Source organism: Mytilus trossulus, chromosome 5 (assembly GCF_036588685.1).
Source record: "Mytilus trossulus isolate FHL-02 chromosome 5, PNRI_Mtr1.1.1.hap1, whole genome shotgun sequence".
Classification (NCBI taxonomy): domain Eukaryota; kingdom Metazoa; phylum Mollusca; class Bivalvia; order Mytilida; family Mytilidae; genus Mytilus; species Mytilus trossulus.
Window position 1 is genome coordinate 61252724 of NC_086377.1, and position 21804 is coordinate 61274527.

The window sequence follows — 21804 nt, forward strand, 5'->3', positions numbered from 1 at the left end:
AACAAGCAACTTTTAAAACAATAATAAGCCTGAGAGAAACAAATATTAAACAACAAAATATTTCATACATTTTTTGAAGTTTTCAATCACAACCAGAGTTATCTTTCTTTTACCACATTTATTAAGCAGAGCAAAAAATACTTTTGTTCCATTTGTATTAATTGATTACGTAATTCGACATTAAAAACATCCTGAATGAAAATTACAGAACTTATCAAAGCATTTTTTAAAGGACTTGTATATACTTTTCAGGGGTAACATATACCATACAGGTTCAATTTTGTATATTATATGTTGTTACATAAATACGCATAGGAACAATTTCTGTCTTTAAGTGTACAAACAGAATGTAAAAACCTGGTTTTAACCAAATACAAATACATGGACTTTACTTGTACCCCCTTTTTTCACAATAGACTTAACTGTATATTACTGACCTTGCTTTTAGTTCTAACAATAAATTAAAAAGCCCATATAAGAAATCCAATTCTCCATCACCAGTTCTTTAGATTAGAATATTTAGGATAGGTAATCAGAATGAAGACAGGTGTTCAAAAACTTTTCAATTTTTTTCTCTCACATAAGATTATGAAGTGTGGGTATAAGGATTTTATATCGAATGGATATCTGATGATAACGGAGAACAGGTTTCAACTCGAAGCTTTGACAATGTCCAACATTGGCTCTAGGGTCAAGTGAGATTAAAATCCCCGTCCTTGACTCTCCTGCAGTTGTGCATTCTTCATCAAAATATCTGCATACAAGACAAATGAAAATGATTCTTGCAGTAAGCCCATGATTAAATGACCTTTGCACTTTTAAAATCATAATTGTGTCAGCGGTCAGCAGTCACTCTGACCATGACCTTTGCACTTTTAAAATCATAATTGTGTCAGCGGTCTGCAGTCACTCTGACCATGACCTTTGCACTTTAAAAATCATAATTGTTTCATCAGTCTGCAGTCACTCTGACCATGACCTTTGCACTTTTTGGGGTTAGAGGTCAGCAGTCGCTTTGACCAGGACCACAGTCTGACGGAGTCCGTAATATTTTTAATTCATCCTCTAATTGTCTGATTCTTTTGTCTTTTAATTTCACTTGTTCTTTTAAACTCTTGATTTCCTCTGATTGTTGGAAATAAGCTTTCTGTAACTATAAATAGAAAGTATGAAGTTTGAAACTATTAATAGAAAACATAATGATTGCAACCATAAATAGAAAATATGATAATGATAACAAATGTACTTTAAAGTTATTTAAAAATAAGTAATTTTATGTTATTAGGGTATTTCAATATTGTAATTGTTTGTGGTATGATGTAGCGTAGACATTTACCCAATTTTTACTTTACAAATGTTCTCTTATTATTCTTTTAAATCAAATGCAAAATACTGTGGATTACTTATTATTCGTTGGATACCAATTTTTACTTTTTTGGTTTGTACAGGAGAACCATGAATTTAAATGTTCAACGAATTACACATTTTTATATAGGCTCTGTATGCAAAGATTGGCAAAACCACAGCTGTTTCCCTGGATCAAATATTTAAAATAATTGGAAATAAAATTAGAAATCTGAAATTGGTCTATTTCATAGTATTGCATTTATCACATATAAGGGTTTACATAATCAATATGGAAAACATTAATAACATAAGTAAAAGAATGACAGCAAAATATTATGGCAAAATAAAATATATATAAGTGGTTCCAATCAAAGAAATTTGGGGTAGATTTTTCATACGGAAAGTGAAGAAAAGTGCTGGATTATGGTGATTGATTGAAAGGGAAAAAAAATAGGTTCAGGAAAGCAAGAAATTAGGGCACAAAGTAGAACCACAAATACATATCATTTGGCCTGATCACAATCTGGTTGAATTACAGATTGGGTCTCTTAGCTTCACTTATAAGGATCTGACAGTGCCCTATTCTACTTGTTCTGCTCTGAATATTACATTAGCCAATGAAGTTTTAGCTTTCAATTCTTTTAACAATAAAATTTCATCATTCAAAATTTCAACCAATGACATTTCAGTCTTTTACTTTTTAACCAATGAAATTTCTGTCTCCAGAACAACAAAACCTAATGATCTCAAAAGTGTACTTCATAGCAGACGGTCAAACAGAACAATGTCAGATTCTTGTGAGCAAAACATGTGCAGAGAGTCTGTTATTCAACCAGATTGGGCTTGAACAGAACTAAAAGTGGAAGAGATACCCACCTCCACATCATTAAGTGGTGATTGACAGGGAAGAGCAGAAGGAGGCGGAGTTGACCAGACTTTCTTGACATGAAATTTCTACAAAAGCAGACGACAGGAACAAAGCTTTATATATTTGTTTATATTGTGCAGACAAGATATACATTGAAGCTGTACTGTAAAGTGAGCTATTTTTCTCTACAAATTGTGTACAAAAAAATAGGTTTTTTTTCTCTGAAAGACAAACAGATACCACTTAAACTTCCAGATATGGCAACAGCTTGCATTGGCCATGAAATTCTAATTGAATTAGAAGATTAATAATCTATTTTGATCCAAATTATATAAGACATGTCCAAAACTCATTTGTTTTCATCAATTTGTTTCTTCTAGCCATGGTCAATTACAATTTCCATTTCTATAAAAATTACAAATCTTATTATAAGATGTACAGAAATATCAGGCTCACTTTACAGTTTAGTATACAAATATATATAAATATGTAAAATTAAGGGGATTATATTAAGTGGATGATATAAAGCAATACCTCATTTTAAACCAATTTTATGTACTGCAAATTCAGAAATTTTTTGTATGCATTAATGATAGTTAAACAATAGAAAAATAAGCAAAATCTATCATTATGATTGCAGGAAAAATCAAATACCAATAATGCTTTCAAAATTTAAAATGAATTTTTCCAATTTTTGAAAACTGAATTAAGTTTTTAAAATATTTAAAAATATTGCAAAAATTTCTGAATTTTACAGATGTATCTGATGAAAAAAACATTTGTAAAACAATTTTGTAATTTTAGGATTGTTCCAAAATTTTATCACATGGGAGGATGGGAGTCACATTTTGCTGCCGCCATACATTAAATTTTCATTTTACTGATAATTCTAACAAAATTCAAAGGAAAATGCAACCATTCATATTTAACAATTTGAAAAACACCCTTTTCTCCACCTGATAAATTTTGGAACATCCCTGAGTAAAACCTGAAAATGAATAATACTTCAACAAACTGGAAATTGCCAACTAAAAATTTAATCAACAGAACATGGATTTACTGTCTCACCACTATTTCTCTTTTCTTAGTTTTAGTGGTTATCTCCCTTTTCTGAACATTAGTTTGTACAGTTATCTCCCTTTTCTTCTGTGGAAACAAATGGGGCTGCTGTATTACTTTGTTGGATAGTACTTTATAATGTTATAATTAAAACTAACAATTAAATATCTGAAGGAGATTCAGACCCACATAAAAAAGAACCAATATATTCAACACAAAATTTAAACCAAATGTTTGTTAAATGGATACACAGTTTCAGATAGGGCATTTCCACCCTAATTTTAAGGTTTAAAAACTCTTACTCTTACTCCTAATTTTCAACTATCAGTAAAAAAGTCATACCAGAACAAAATATAAATGCATTCTACTGTAGATGATTTTTACATATTTCCCCAAATTGCAGTGGTTAACTTCAGCAATGACCATAGTCCAGTAAATTTATGTACAGGCCAATAAAAGATATGATAAAAATTCTGAACATAGCAAAAAAAAGGGCCATCAGACATTGTTTCAGTATCAGTTCAGTTCTGATATGACAAACCCTTAGATTTGTTGAAAGTACATATATACAAAAGCATAAATGTTGTTAAACAGGAAAAGCACAATTCAAGAGAAATGAAATTCATTTTATTAATAAAATCACCAGGGTTCTAACAAAAGATTAAATTGTAGACATATAACATTTTGTAATGAATTGACAAAGGTAAAAGGTCATCTTCATATTTTCTGTAGAAGCTATAAATAGAAAAGCTAGTCAGATTTTAATTGTTACGATTCTACCGATTATATAAGAGATATTATGTCTATGGATAAGCTTCAGCACTATAGCAACTTACATTACTACGATCACATGACACCTAATTAACATAAATTATGTTAGTTTTCTAATTTTAGAATTGATGAAATTACAAAATGACAGTATCTGGGCATGTCAAGTAATTTTCTGTCGATCCCATTTCTTGTCAACACATTTTACCCCAACTTATCATTGCAGTGTATTTAGAAATTGACAAAATCATAATAATTCCAACAAATGGTTCTATTAAAATCCTTAGCAGGCCATACAGATTTAAGAACGGATATCTTTTTTCCTATATCCCAAATCATAAACTTTTTCATATATGATTCTATAATCCTTGGCAAGGCTGTGAGGGTTAATAAAAAACAAAGACAACAAAAAGTATTAATTCACCTAAAACAGTTTTAAAAAAAATTCTTGATTAAAATGCAAAAATGGTCTGTTTGAATAAACAATGTGTAAAAAGTTTGTCTGTTTTATTCAAGAAAGTGTCAAGGTACATTAAAAGCAAAGCATTGTGGGTAAATTTGACAGGAAGACAGAATATCAACAATGAATGTGCTTCGGTTATCAAATAAATCAATGGACAAATTTAATAGACAATTACCTCAGGTTCGGAACCAGTAAATCCATTAGTCATTGCATCTTTTGTTGGCGAAATAGGGGACCAGCCTCTCTTTGTTACTTTCTTTTCTTCCTTGTGGCCATTAGTCATACCATTTTTATTTGTGTGGTTCTCAGAAGCTTCACTGAAAGATTAAATCATGATCAACTCTGAGATGATGCTCACTAATGATACTACAACTTTCAAGTATTGTGTACGGTACTTGGTATTTTTTAACTTTTGATATATTTTGACTTGGATGAAGAGTTGTCGCATTGGCACTCATAACACTTTTTTTAATGTATATCAAAGAAGATCATTGGAAGTTGAATATGGTTCTGTTTTTTGTGTGTACCATATTTCCTGGATTTCCTGGATATTTGATTTCATTATTTAGCCAAAGTCTCTACATAACAAATTTAAGTATTCAGTTAACATAGAGTTGATGCACAATAACATTTTTTTTAAGGAAGCTCTTTTTTGAAACAAAAACTACAATGATTGAAAACTATAATACATTGGTAGAAAAAAATCGATAATCAGAACTTCACCATTAGATCATTTCTGAAGTTATACCTGACATCACTGTAAGATACATAATCTTCATTAGTCCTGAGTTGTTTTAGGTTGTGTAATGATTGATTAAAGCTTTCAATTATAATCAATAATCCAAAAACTCTCTAACAAAAAGATAGAATTCTACCTGACAGCACTGTAAGATACATAATCTTCGTTAGTACTGAGTCGTTTCAAGTTCTGTAATGATGCAGGTCGTTTGTCTGTCCTCCGTGGTACATCTATGGTACTGGCCCGTGGAGGCATGCCCTGCTTGTTGACAGTTTTATACGTAGTAATGGTTGGAGCCTGATGGATGATGTCGTTCTGTTGATTCTGTATGGCAGTTGATGATGTCGTCTTGGGACAATTAGTCACATGACCATCCTAGAAAACATATTGTCATGATATACAATTATTTGTTTCTTGTGTTTATCATTTCTTTTTTTTATATATAGATTAGACCATTAGTTTTCCCTTTTGAATGGTTTTATACTAGCAGCTTGGGGCCCTTTATAGCTTGCTGTTTGATTTGAGCTTAGGCTCCGTGTTGAAGGCCATGCCATATAATGGTTTACTTTTTAAAATTGTGACTTGGTTAGAGAGTTGTCTCATTGGCACTCATACCACATCTTCCTATACCTACATAGAGTAAAATATATTGAGTATGTAAAGTAACAATGAAAGAACAGAGTTGCAAACTGCTTGAAAAACCCTAATCTGTTCAAGGGCAATAACTAAAGATTTTTTTTCTTTCCACAATGCAATTTCACATACAATCAATAATTAAAGCTGTGTAACTCTTATATAAATATTAGATTGGCACAAATTTCAAATTTCTGCCAAAAATTGTACATGCAAGAGTGTTAACATGACTGGTAGACCAGCCACACACACAGACAGATGGTCACTGGTTTTTTTTTCTATGATCACTGCAAAAGGTTGCCAGAATTAAATGCATAAATAGTGTTTAAGTATAAAAAAATTGAAAAAATTGATAGTAAAACTAATGTTATCTTCAACTGTACACGACTAGAACAAGCAACTAAACTTTTTCATCCTAAAATTAGTTCATCAGCCGTAAGCAAAGGTAACAGGCTGGAGGCAAAGGCCAAGTTTAAGGGAGATAACTCACCAACATTGACACCATAACTGGTTCCCTGTTTTGACCTGCTATCCATTCATCAGCTGTTAGTGAAGGTAACATACTGGATGTATTGGGATAAATATCACTGTGAAACTGAGAGGAAACCTGCAAATGTTCAACATTTTTTTAGATATTGAAAACATGGTATTATAAAATTTTGCAATATAAAATAGCATTTTATAAATAGTCATCATGAAATTGTTTAAGGATGTTTGGCAAAATATTCATTTTGTTGATTGTGGCATTTATTTGGTTGAAGTAGAAGTAGAAGTACTCTTGTTTTTCACCTATTATCAGACTTTCAGCAACCTCTGCATTTAACAATGTACATTTTTTTGGGTCATAATTGATTCAGATAGAATACACGGAATAAGAAAAATACAAACTTAAATATTGATAGCACTATTTGTAAGAAGCATAATGCCGCATTTACCGAAATCGCAAAAACGAAATTTCACATTTTTGTTGATTCTTCCAACAATTGCTATAATAAATGTGCAAGAAGTATTTTAAATTTAAAGTATACTAGCCTTTCTTGGGACTATCATTGAAATCGGCTCTATAACATCCTTGCCGGAGTGTAGTTTATAAAATCGCATGACTTCACATCTACTCGTATCACAGCCTCTCTTTGGCATCACACCTGGAAAAATATAAATAGTGATCAAAGGTACCAGGCTTATAATTTAATACGCAAGACACACTTTTTGTCTTCATAAGACTCATCAGTGATGCTCAGATTAATCAAATATACCAGACACTTGTTTCATCTACATATATAAGACTCATCAATGACGTTCAGATCAAAATAGTACACATTGTTTAACGATGCTATTCGTATTTCATCTAATACTTAAACCTATACACGATGTTGTGTTCAATCAATGACAGAGGTTTAAATGTATGTAAAGAGACGTAAAACATATGTTTGTGTAATTTAAAGGAAAACCAGAGTCTGAAACTGAAAAGTTTTTAGAAAGAGGACTAATTTAATGTATAGCTGTCTCATTGGCAATTATTCCACATGTCCCTCTTTGTATTTTAAGAGTTACATCTAATTCTACCAAATGTCTGACTTTCTTTAACATGTTTACTCACTTTCAGCTTTTAAGAAATAACATTAAGAATAAATAAAATTGAGAAAGGAAATGGGGAATGAGTCAAAGCGACAACAACCTGACCATAGAGTATGCTTTGTAGTGTTATGCATATGTGATATGAGCTTTGCTCATTGTTGAAGGCCGTACATTGACCTATAGTTTTTAATGTCTGTGTCATTTTGGTCTCTTGTGGACAGTTGTCTCATTGGCAAGCATACCACATCTTCTTTTTTATATAACCCTATTCTTAATTAAAAGTTTCTGAAAACAGGCAGTAAGTGTCAAATACAACACATCACTATTTTCCTGCGTAACAAATATGAAGTTATTCTGTCCTAACAGTAGTTTAGGCAAACAGGAAGTAAGCATTTGACGGATCAGAAAATGGTACATATTTATAGCTTGCTGTTCAGTGTCAGCCAAGGATGCATGTTGAAGGCTGTACCTAAATACGAAAAATTGTAATGAATAAAATATGTTGAAAAGACACACAGACAATGTGATTGTAATATTGCCCTCTTCCTATAGTTACTTATCTGTATATTCGGTACTGTGAATTTATTTATTTTCATGGATACCAAATTTTGAGGTTTGAGGAAAATTTGCATATTTGTGGATATTCAATTTCATGGTTTTAGCAAAGTCTGTATTCATTCCTTTAGAAAAATTTTAATTGTTGAATATTTAAATTTGTGGTTCCCCTGTACCCACGAAATCAATAAAAATTGGTATCCAACGAATAATAATGATTCCACAGTATTTCTTACCTAAACTACGCTGTGGGTATGAAGACATGAAGGCGTTAAGGAAATAACAATTTGATTGGTCATCAATTTCATAATATCGTATATTGCTATCGCCTTTGCCTGCTAAATACATGACTCTATTGTCCCTGTCGTAATATGGTAACAGAATACCATTAGATGTGTCTATCGTGTTGTTGAATAATGACTTGTTGAATTTCCTCTGAAATAAAGTATAACATTTAAGTTTCTTGTGTACAATTTGGAAATTAGTAAGGTGTTCATTATCATTGGACTAGTATATATTTATTTAGGGGCCAGCTGAAGGACGCCTCCAGGTGCGGGAATTTCTCGTTACATTAAAGACCTGTTGGTGACCTTCTGCTGTTGTTTTTTTCTATGGTCAGGTTGTTGTCTCTTTGACACATTCCTCCTTTTCCATTCTCAATTTTATAACATGAAATAAAAATTCTTAGCTTTTGTCTCAAAAACTGTAAAACTATTCCTGTTACAAATATTTAAATCATTTCTGTATACCCTTTATATCATTCTTTATTTCAATATATTGAAGATTTACTATTTCAGAAGGCCATAACTGTATAAATATAGATTCCACAACTGCAACAAGTGTGTTACAATATTTCTCCACTCGAGACAGTTAAATCTTAATATTTAAAGCTAAGGCTTGCAGAGCTCTTTAAATTATTAAAATTTAACTGTCACGAGTGGAGAATTATAGTACATGTAATACACAATTTATAGTGGTGGAATCTGTTTATCTAATGATTTTTATCCTTCTTTTTCAAAGATTTCAACAAGGTTGTGTACTTTTTATGTGGCATCAAAAGATCAGAAGAAACCAAGAAAATTTAATGTCACAATTAAATGTCGACTTATCGTTTGCCGAGAACAGATTTTTCACTGGTGAGGAGAAATATTCTTCTCACTTGGATCAAGAAATGTGAAAATAGCACAAAAATTAGAGAAGCAAGCATTAGGAATGTTTGTGTCGTTGTTGCAACCATGGCCAAAATGATCTAATCCAACATCTGGCTTATAAAGGAAATACCCATACTTGAAAAAAAAGTAAATTTTAAAACAGAGGTCTTTGTCTTGTATTTTGTCATTAATCTCCTCACCTAATGAAGTTAATATGGTGTAAATATTTTTTTCACTTTTTTTTTATAAATAGAGGGGAGATAATTTGACAATTTTAGTAACTGCCAATTTTCCTTTACCATTTTTAATATCTTGTGGATTCATTATTATTCATTGGAAACTAATTTTCATGGACTTCGTGGGAACAGTTGAACCACGAAATTAAATGTTCGAGGAATGACAAAATTTCTCGTGGCTTGTATGCAGACTTCCGCAAAACCACAAAATCAAATATCCACTAAACATGTAAGTTTTCCTTAATCCACAAAAAATTGGTACCCACGAAAATAAATGAATCAACAGTATATTTATGAAAAATAAAATATCTTTTTTACTTACAATATCCCAGACAGCCAGTTCTCTACTACTGGATCTGGTCATACCACATGTAAATATTCTATTATTATCTACAAATACTGATTTAGACGATCGGTTTCCATCATGGCCTTGACATTCCTACAAAGAGAAAGTATATTTCACCCTTGAACAACATTATTATCTGCAAGAAAATTCAAACATGGCATATAAAATTTAACATTTAATATCAGATTATACCTGTTCATCAGAAATGCTGTTTCTGATATATATTTTAAAGAATCAACTTTAAAGTATTTACAAATAATAAGTACAACCAATAACTGAAGATTTCCAACAAAAATTTTGAATTGCATACTCGCATATTTCTGTTTTACTGCTATACAAGCATCTCTCCTTGTTATTTTTGTTGAATGGCTGAATTTTTATTTTTTCTGTACAATTCATACACAACTTTTATAGACCCGAGTCAAACTTGTATACGGCCAGGAATCTAAAAAGCTTTATATTCATTGTAAAGACACCTGTTGATTGAAGAAGTTGTATGTTGCTCTCTAAAGTTGAGTATTTATTTTTAGGTCCATATAAATTTTGATAGTAATTAATTATCATGTAACTTTTATGACCAGAAATGTGTGGATGTTTAAGGCAAAAGGTTGGGTCAAAAACATCGCAAATATGTTAAAAAGACCATCTTTTGAGAAAGCCTTGAACACTAAAAAGTAGATAGATATAGGAAGATGTGGTGTGAGTGCCATCCAGTACATGCTTATCCAAGGCGGCCAATGTCTTGTAATAATATAAATGTCTGGAATATAGGACAGTTTTTTACTCCATGGTCCATATATTGTTGTATACCACACATATTATATCATTTTTCAGTTCATAAGAAATAATTAAACTTTCAATAATTGTTGAAACAGGATTTTTTTCAATTGATTAAAGTTACATGTTCTTACCATTGCAACACTCCCTGTTCTGGGATCGAGAACTCTAATCTGTTTATCTTTACATGTAGTACAGAACAAGCTTCCATCTGTGTTCCATGATATGGAATAAATACTGTCTGGATGTTCTGATATCACACTGATGGGTTCTGCCTGCTCCACATTCCATAATATACACTGTAAATAAATAAACAACAATATATACTGTCTGGATGTTCTGATATCACACTGATGGGTTCCGCCTGCTCCACATTCCATAATATACACTGTAAATAAATAAACAACAATATATACTGTCTGGATGTTCTGATATCACACTGATGGGTTCGGCCTGCTCCACATTCCATAATATACACTGTAAATAAATAAACAACAATAAATACTGTCTGGATGTTCTGATATCACACTGATGGGTTCGGCCTGCTCCACATTCCATAATATACACTGTAAATAAATAAACAACAATAAATACTGTCTGGATGTTCTGATATCACACTGATGGGTTCAGCCTGCTCCACATTCCATAATATACACTGTAAATAAATAAACAACAATATATACTGTCTGGATGTTCTGATATCACACTGATGGGTTCGGCCTGCTCCACATTCCATTATATACACTGTAAATAAATAAACAACAATATATACTGTCTGGATGTTCTGATATCACACTGATGGGTTCGGCCTGCTCTACATTCCATAATATACACTGTAAATAAATAAACAACAATAAATACTGTCTGGATGTTCTGATATCACACTGATGGGTTCTGCCTGCTCTACATTCCATAATATACACTGTAAATAAATAAACAACAATAAATACTGTCTGGATGTTCTGATATCACACTGATGGGTTCAGCCTGCTCCACATTCCATAATATACACTGCAAATAAATAAACAACAATATATACTGTCTGGATGTTCTGATATCACACTGATGGGTTCTGCCTGCTCTACATTCCATAATATACACTGTAAATAAATAAACAACAATAAATACTGTCTGGATGTTCTGATATCACACTGATGGGTTCTGCCTGCTCTACATTCCATAATATACACTGTAAATAAATAAACAACAATAAATACTGTCTGGATGTTCTGATATCACACTGATGGGTTCAGCCTGCTCTACATTCCATAATATACACTGTAAATAAATAAACAACAATAAATACTGTCTGGATGTTCTGATATCACACTGATGGGTTCTGCCTGCTCTACATTCCATAATATACACTGCAAATAGATAAACAACAATAAATACTGTCTGGATGTTCTGATATCACACTGATGGGTTCTGCCTGCTCTACATTCCATAATATACACTGCAAATAAATAAACAACAATAAATACTGTCTGGATGTTCTGATATCACACTGATGGGTTCAGCCTGCTCAACATTCCATAATATACACTGTAAATAAATAAACAACAATAAATACTGTCTGGATGTTCTGATATCACACTGATGGGTTCTGCCTGCTCTACATTCCATAATATACACTGTAAATAAATAAACAACAATATATACTGTCTGGATGTTCTGATATCACACTGATGGGTTCAGCCTGCTCAACATTCCATAATATACACTGTAAATAAATAAACAACAATAAATACTGTCTGGATGTTCTGATATCACACTGATGGGTTCTGCCTGCTCTACATTCCATAATATACACTGTAAATAAATAAACAACAATAAATACTGTCTGGATGTTCTGATATCACACTGATGGGTTCTGCCTGCTCTACATTCCATAATATACACTGTAAATAAATAAACAACAATATATACTGTCTGGATGTTCTGATATCACACTGATGGGTTCTGCCTGCTCTACATTCCATAATATACACTGTAAATAAATAAACAACAATAAATACTGTCTGGATGTTCTGATATCACACTGATGGGTTCTGCCTGCTCTACATTCCATAATATACACTGCAAATAGATAAACAACAATATATACTGTCTGGATGTTCTGATATCACACTGATGGGTTCAGCCTGCTCAACATTCCATAATATACACTGTAAATAAATAAACAACAATAAATACTGTCTGGATGTTCTGATATCACACTGATGGGTTCAGCCTGCTCAACATTCCATAATATACACTGTAAATAAATAAACAACAATATATACTGTCTGGATGTTCTGATATCACACTGATGGGTTCTGCCTGCTCTACATTCCATAATATACACTGCAAATAGATAAACAACAATAAATACTGTCTGGATGTTCTGATATCACACTGATGGGTTCAGCCTGCTCTACATTCCATAGTATACACTGTAAATAGATAAACAACAATAAATACTGTCTGGATGTTCTGATATCACACTGATGGGTTCTGTCTGCTCTACATTCCATAATATACACTGTAAATAAATAAACAACAATATATACTGTCTGGATGTTCTGATATCACACTGATGGGTTCTGCCTGCTCTACATTCCATAATATACACTGCAAATAGATAAACAACAATAAATACTGTCTGGATGTTCTGATATCACACTGATGGGTTCAGCCTGCTCTACATTCCATAATATACACTGTAAATAAATAAACAACAATAAATACTATCTGGATGTTCTGATATCACACTGATGGGTTCTGCCTGCTCTACATTCCATAATATACATTGTAAATAAATAAACAACAATAAATACTGTCTGGATGTTCTGATATCACACTGATGGGTTCTGCCTGTTCTACATTCCATAATATACACTGCAAATAAATAAACAACAATAAATACTGTCTGGATGTTCTGATATCACACTGATGGGTTCAGCCTGCTCTACATTCCATAGTATACACTGCAAATAAATAAACAACAATAAATACTGTCTGGATGTTCTGATATCACACTGATGGGTTCTGCCTGCTCTACATTACATAATATACACTGCAAATAAATAAACAACAATAAATACTGTCTGGATGTTCTGATATCACACTGATGGGTTCTGCCTGCTCTACATTCCATAATATACACTGTAAATAGATAAACAACAATAAATACTGTCTGGATGTTCTGATATCACACTGATGGGTTCTGCCTGCTCTACATTCCATAATATACACTGTAAATAGATAAACAACAATAAATACTGTCTGGATGTTCTGATATCACACTGATGGGTTCAGCCTGCTCTACATTCCATAATATACACTGCAAATAGATAAACAACAATAAATACTGTCTGGATGTTCTGATATCACACTGATGGGTTCTGCCTGCTCTACATTCCATAGTATACACTGTAAATAAATAAACAACAATAAATACTGTCTGGATGTTCTGATATCACACTGATGGGTTCTGCCTGCTCTACATTCCATAATATACACTGCAAATAGATAAACAACAATATATACTGTCTGGATGTTCTGATATCACACTGATGGGTTCTGCCTGCTCTACATTCCATAATATACACTGCAAATAGATAAACAACAATAAATACTGTCTGGATGTTCTGATATCACACTGATGGGTTCTGCCTGCTCTACATTCCATAATATACACTGCAAATAGATAAACAACAATAAATACTGTCTGGATGTTCTGATATCACACTGATGGGTTCTGCCTGCTCTACATTCCATAATATACACTGCAAATAGATAAACAACAATAAATACTGTCTGGATGTTCTGATATCACACTGATGGGTTCTGCCTGCTCTACATTCCATAATATACACTGTAAATAGATAAACAACAATAAATACTGTCTGGATGTTCTGATATCACACTGATGGGTTCTGCCTGCTCTACATTCCATAATATACACTGTAAATAGATAAACAACAATAAATACTGTCTGGATGTTCTGATATCACACTGATGGGTTCAGCCTGCTCTACATTCCATAATATACACTGCAAATAGATAAACAACAATAAATACTGTCTGGATGTTCTGATATCACACTGATGGGTTCTGCCTGCTCTACATTCCATAGTATACACTGTAAATAAATAAACAACAATAAATACTGTCTGGATGTTCTGATATCACACTGATGGGTTCTGCCTGCTCTACATTCCATAGTATACACTGTAAATAAATAAACAACAATAAATACTGTCTGGATGTTCTGATATCACACTGATGGGTTCTGCCTGCTCTACATTCCATAATATACACTGCAAATAGATAAACAACAATATATACTGTCTGGATGTTCTGATATCACACTGATGGGTTCTGCCTGCTCTACATTCCATAATATACACTGTAAATAAATAAACAACAATAAATACTGTCTGGATGTTCTGATATCACACTGATGGGTTCTGCCTGCTCTACATTCCATTGTATACACTGCAAATAGATAAACAATAATATATACTGTCTGGATGTTCTGATATCACACTGATGGGTTCTGCCTGCTCTACATTCCATAATATACACTGTAAATAAATAAACAACAATAAATACTGTCTGGATGTTCTGATATCACACTGATGGGTTCTGCCTGCTCTACATTCCATAATATACACTGTAAATAGATAAACAACAATATATACTGTCTGGATGTTCTGATATCACACTGATGGGTTCTGCCTGCTCTACATTCCATAATATACACTGTAAATAGATAAACAACAATATATACTGTCTGGATGTTCTGATATCACACTGATGGGTTCAGCCTGCTCTACATTCCATAATATACACTGCAAATAAATAAACAACAATAAATACTGTCTGGATGTTCTGATATCACACTGATGGGTTCTGCCTGCTCTACATTCCATAATATACACTGTAAATAAATAAACAACAATAAATACTGTCTGGATGTTCTGATATCACACTGATGGGTTCTGCCTGCTCTACATTCCATTGTATACACTGCAAATAGATAAACAATAATATATACTGTCTGGATGTTCTGATATCACACTGATGGGTTCTGCCTGCTCTACATTCCATAATATACACTGTAAATAAATAAACAACAATAAATACTGTCTGGATGTTCTGATATCACACTGATGGGTTCTGCCTGCTCTACATTCCATAATATACACTGTAAATAGATAAACAACAATATATACTGTCTGGATGTTCTGATATCACACTGATGGGTTCTGCCTGCTCTACATTCCATAATATACACTGTAAATAGATAAACAACAATAAATACTGTCTGGATGTTCTGATATCACACTGATGGGTTCAGCCTGCTCTACATTCCATAATATACACTGTAAATAGATAAACAACAATAAATACTGTCTGGATGTTCTGATATCACACTGATGGGTTCTGCCTGCTCTACATTCCATAATATACACTGCAAATAAATAAACAACAATAAATACTGTCTGGATGTTCTGATATCACACTGATGGGTTCTGCCTGCTCTACATTCCATAATATACACTGTAAATAGATAAACAACAATAAATACTGTCTGGATATTCTGATATCACACTGATGGGTTCAGCCTGCTCTACATTCCATAATATACACTGCAAATAGATAAACAACAATAAATACTGTCTGGATGTTCTGATATCACACTGATGGGTTCTGCCTGCTCTACATTCCATAATATACACTGCAAATAAATAAACAACAATAAATACTGTCTGGATGTTCTGATATCACACTGATGGGTTCTGCCTGCTCTACATTCCATAGTATACACTGTAAATAGATAAACAACAATAAATACTGTCTGGATGTTCTGATATCACACTGATGGGTTCAGCCTGCTCTACATTCCATAATATACACTGCAAATAGATAAACAACAATAAATACTGTCTGGATGTTCTGATATCACACTGATGGGTTCAGCCTGCTCCACATTCCATAATATACACTGCAAATAGATAAACAACAATAAATACTGTCTGGATGTTCTGATATCACACTGATGGGTTCAGCCTGCTCTACATTCCATAATATACACTGCAAATAGATAAACAACAATAAATACTGTCTGGATGTTCTGATATCACACTGATGGGTTCAGCCTGCTCTACATTCCATAATATACACTGCAAATAAATAAACAACAATAAATACTGTCTGGATGTTCTGATATCACACTGATGGGTTCTGCCTGCTCTACATTCCATAATATACACTGTAAATAGATAAACAACAATAAATACTGTCTGGATGTTCTGATATCACACTGATGGGTTCTGCCTGCTCTACATTCCATAATATACACTGCAAATAAATAAACACCAATAAATACTGTCTGGATGTTCTGATATCACACTGATGGGTTCTGCCTGCTCTACATTCCATAGTATACACTGTAAATAAATAAACAACAATAAATACTGTCTGGATGTTCTGATATCACACTGATGGGTTCTGCCTGCTCCACATTCCATAATATACACTGTAAATAGATAAACAACAATAAATACTGTCTGGATGTTCTGATATCACACTGATGGGTTCTGCCTGCTCCACATTCCATAATATACACTGCAAATAGATAAACAACAATAAATACTGTCTGGATGTTCTGATATCACACTGATGGGTTCTGCCTGCTCCACATTCCATAATATACACTGTAAATAGATAAACAACAATATATACTGTCTGGATGTTCTGATATCACACTGATGGGTTCTGCCTGCTCTACATTCCATAATATACACTGCAAATAAATAAACAATAAAATATTCAACATTCCATAGTATACACTGAGAAAAAATAAACAATAAAATATTCAACATTCCATAATATACACTGAGAAAAAATCCATTTCATCAAATTAAACATTGTAATTTGTAGTTTTTGGTGGGGTTTGTGTTGCTTAGTCTTTAGTTTTCTATATGTTGTGTCTTGTGTACTATCATTTGTCTTTTTTTTAAGTCATGGTATTGTCAGTTTATACAGGATTCAGTTTAGCCAGGTTTCACTGTAGTCTCCTAATGATGAATATTCATTCAGACAAACAACTGTTTTGTTTGACAAAATTGTCAAACTGTCTTTCAGGCAAAATGCAAGAGGTTATATTATTTTTGGTCTGACAAAAGTTTTCAGTTTTTTGTCAATATCAATGTCAGATTAGATACTGGCATTCAAATTGTTTGTTTTGTTTACACATGGAATTTTATGCAACTGCCATACAAGTGAGAGGTTTATGTAGCTATAAAACCTGGTTTAATCCAACATTTTCTACAGAAGGAAATGCCTGTACCAAGTCCATAATTTGCCTTGATTAAAATTAGAAAGTATTGAATTATGGGTTGTTTTGATAGTAATTAATCATCATGTCACTTTTATGACCGGAAATGTGTGGAAGCTAAAGGCAAAAGGTTGGGTCAAAAAGATCGTGAATTATGTTAAAATGACCGAAAAAGCTTTGAACTAAAAAGTATATGACCTTTTCATGCTTTGCCCAGCCGGACTTTTACCGGACAATATACAAATGTCCGTAATATATGACCGTTTTGGAAGCCCTGTTGCAGTATAAAAACAATATTTGGTCAACGACATCATAATTTAACTTTTTTGTACGCTTGATATAACCTTGCCCTTCCCCAGGTTCTCAGCCTCATACAAAAAAGTTTATATTTTTCTGACATTGACTTAATATATATATATATTTAATGAATGGCTATTATTTATTTTGATTTTATTGAACCATAAAACTAACTTTTGACTCTTCACATTGAATAATCCGCGAAGCGGATTATGTAAAATGTGAAGAGTCAAAAATTAGTTTTATGGTTCAATAAAATCAAAAAAAATCATTGCCATTCATTATAAATAAATTTCTATCAAAAATAAGGCTCAAAGAACTTTTTATATTATTTATATTAACAATAACAAGCGTACACACATGTTGGCGTATGAATACTCAACGTCAGAGTGGGCGTGTCGCCATCAAAATTGACAACATTGAAAATAAAACTAATAATTTTAACCAATCAGGAGACAGTAAAAACACCAAATTTATTTATTACCTTATGATCAAAGCCAGCACTAAGAATGACATTCTCTGCTGTTGGGTGCCATTCTATATACCCAACTCTCCGATGATGGCCGTGAAGATCTACCTGCCATTCTGATAAATTTTTATTAAGGTTATCTGGAATTTGCCATATTTTTACCTACAATGTAAATACAAAATATATTTATTACGTAGATCACCAAGATGGAAACTATTACAAGTTTTATAGCAAAACTAACTGATCTAACAGAGAGACTTACATTCAATCTCATCAGATTTTGTGCCTCACAAAAATACAGCAATAATAAAGACAAAGGGTTAAGGTAACAATAGGGGGTCTCATTGGGGGTTTTTGATTGTAATTTCCTGTGTCCCACTGGAGTTAATTTCCCGTTTTCACGGCACAATAATTTGACTTTCCCGTGTCACGTTTACGAAAAATCGGCAATCCCGCGTCACGCTTAGACCCCAATGAGACCCACACAATAACTTCATTGTCTCCTCTGTTTAAAATGATTTCATGTTATAGCCCTTTTCAGAAACTCTTCAAGATAGGAGGTCTATCGTTACTCACTGTGCTGTCTTCTGATGATGATGCTATGATATTATCACTAAATGGACTCCATTTTATGTCTAATACTGCTCCAGAATGACCACATACTCTAGGAACACTAAACTCTACTCTACCAGTCTGCAAAACAAAGATTGAAAGACATTAGTATAAAAATATAATTATAAAATACTCTAAACTATATACTGTATAGCAGGTTATTTTCGCAGGGTGTAAATTTTTTGCTTTATTTTTGTGGATAAAACATAATTGCCAAAACAAATTCCGCCAATTTAATAGTGCACATCCTAAGGTATTGATAATAGTTTCGAATCCGCCAAAATATTTTGCATATCTTATTCAGTAAAACTTGCTTCATTTCACATCTGCGAAAACATTAGCTTCTTTATATACAGTTACTATCAGACTGAAAAGAAGGTTGCAAATCAGAGGAAGTCTATGTTCATGTCTGTTTATATATTTTTTCTGTAATTATATAGTTATAAATTAGCCTGAAATTTTCTCATATGAATTGTTTCACATTCCTCATATAGGAAGTGACCTACAGAATTAGACTATTTACCAGATTTGATATCACATAAGCAACAAGACGGGTGCCATATGTGGAGCAGGATCTGGTTACCCTTCCAGAGCACCTGAGATCACCCCTAGTTTTTGGTGGGGTTTGTGTTGTTTCTTTGGTTTTCTATATTGTGTCATGTGTACTATTGTTTAACTGTTTGTCTTTTTCATTTTTAGCCATGGCGATGTCAGTTTGTTTTAGATTTAAGAGTTTGACTGTCCCTTTGGTATCTTTCGTCCCTCTTTTAAAGCGGACTCAGTGTGAAACTTTTATCATTTGGAAATCTACAAGGGTATCTTTTAAGTGCAAGAGATTTTGCTGCCTCTTAACATGGGTCAGCCATTTATTGTCCTCTTCTGACGGACTAGCATTGTTTCTCAAGACCATACTCTCAAATGGTGTCAAGAGAGCCGAAAATGCGGTCCCTGAAACTTTATCACTGTATCAGGGATCGAACCAGGGACCTTTGTGTTAGTAGGCCAATGTGCTCACCACTTTACCACAGCTCCCTATTGTTTCATTGGTTATCAAACCTATTTAAGGTGGTACCCAACACTCCACTAAATTTAATTTGGCTCGTTTAATTTTCAGAAAATTCTGGAAAGTATTTACTTTGACCCTTTGACAAAAAAATAAAAATTTCGAAAAATTTGAACCAATCATTCTATCAGAAAAATTACACTGGTCAATAGCAGGTTGACAAACACTTATTTTGATCACTGAGAAGCTTTAAATTTTCCATTAATGACACAACGTAACTAAAACGCTCAGCTGATTTTACAGAGTTATCTCCTTGTAGTGTTAGGTACCACCTTAAGTCTTATTTTAATATTAGCTTACCTGTTTAAGAGGCAGACATATAAACGATCCACCTCCTCCTGTATCGGGGACAACACACAAAAATTTAGGGTTTACGGCACAAAAATTACTGTCATGTGTACTCTTAGTTATTTTTACGTTCTCGTAACATTCTTCTTTTTTGGCAGGATTTCCATACACGTGTCTGAACTTTGAAGTACGAATTCTAAATGGCATCTGAAAGTAAATAATCATGTTTATGATATACTTTCTAAAATGTTAAAGCATTGTACTATCTGTATCAAATAATGTTTGATTTTTATAGATAGTATATTTCAATAAACTTGTCTTCTACAATCTAACCCTTGCTATAAAATCATCTAAACTTTAGAGTACCTTTCAGAGTTCTCATGACCATTGAAAAATATATTAAAATTAAATCAAGGTACAGACAGGATAATGTATATTTCAAAATACTTGTGTTTGAAAGTGTGAAATTTTTTCAAGGGATTTATTTTCGCCAATTTCACAATGAAAACGGAAAACATATATCCCAAATCCTTAAATATTTGATGTCTGAGGGAAATAAAAATCAAGGCCAAGAAAAAACAGAAAATAAGCCGTGTAAGCAAGTTTTGTTCCATAAACTTCAAAAAATCAAACTTCAATTTTTTTTATACTTTACAGAATGATCTTGCTGTTGACAGATTGAATATAGTTTTAAGGTGAAGCATTTCAAATAAGATAGGACCCTAGAAAACATATCAAAAGAATGGCACTGAATATTCAATATAAAAAAAAGATTATATTGAAAAATCTGAGTTGAAATAGCTCCTAGATTGCCTCAGTCCATTAAATCCATAAAAATTATCTGTCACAAATGATCATGTATTATTCTAATGACACTCCAAGTTGTTCACAAGTGTGTAAGCAAATAATCAAACAAAGCAGACGACAGATGTTGAATGTCCTAATTATTGACCTATCCACAATGCAACAAGAGATATTTCTACCTTACATATTGATGATCAATATTTTGGTCTCAGAGGGTTTGAAATCTAGTTAATTATTCATGCAACAGATTTATGAGACAAACTTCCTTCTTCTGAATCTTATTTAATGATCTGTAAAATGCAGTTTTCTTTTCTCAAACTGCAATTTTACTTAAATGCACTCAAACTCAAATAACATGCAGAATTTTTATGGTAAAAATTTTTACATCCTAATTTACTCTATTCAATGTTCTATAAAGTGC

General features: G+C 32.6%; 1 protein-coding gene across 1 annotated transcript in view; it reads right to left on the minus strand.

Moving 5' to 3' along the window:
- Positions 1 to 21804, minus strand: part of LOC134719009 (coronin-6-like) — a 241453-nt gene that overhangs the window by 186631 nt on the left and 33018 nt on the right. Inside the window, exons 4-15 of the mRNA XM_063581918.1 lie at positions 20592 to 20786; positions 19193 to 19309; positions 18632 to 18778; positions 10655 to 10819; positions 9720 to 9836; positions 8247 to 8445; positions 6910 to 7022; positions 6368 to 6484; positions 5381 to 5619; positions 4681 to 4822; positions 2224 to 2301; positions 809 to 1153 (exon numbers count right to left, since the gene is read on the minus strand). Of these exons, the coding sequence (XP_063437988.1) occupies positions 1004 to 1153; positions 2224 to 2301; positions 4681 to 4822; positions 5381 to 5619; positions 6368 to 6484; positions 6910 to 7022; positions 8247 to 8445; positions 9720 to 9836; positions 10655 to 10819; positions 18632 to 18778; positions 19193 to 19309; positions 20592 to 20786 (1779 nt within the window). The 3' untranslated portion in view covers positions 809 to 1003. The remainder of the gene's footprint in view (positions 1 to 808; positions 1154 to 2223; positions 2302 to 4680; positions 4823 to 5380; positions 5620 to 6367; positions 6485 to 6909; positions 7023 to 8246; positions 8446 to 9719; positions 9837 to 10654; positions 10820 to 18631; positions 18779 to 19192; positions 19310 to 20591; positions 20787 to 21804) is intronic.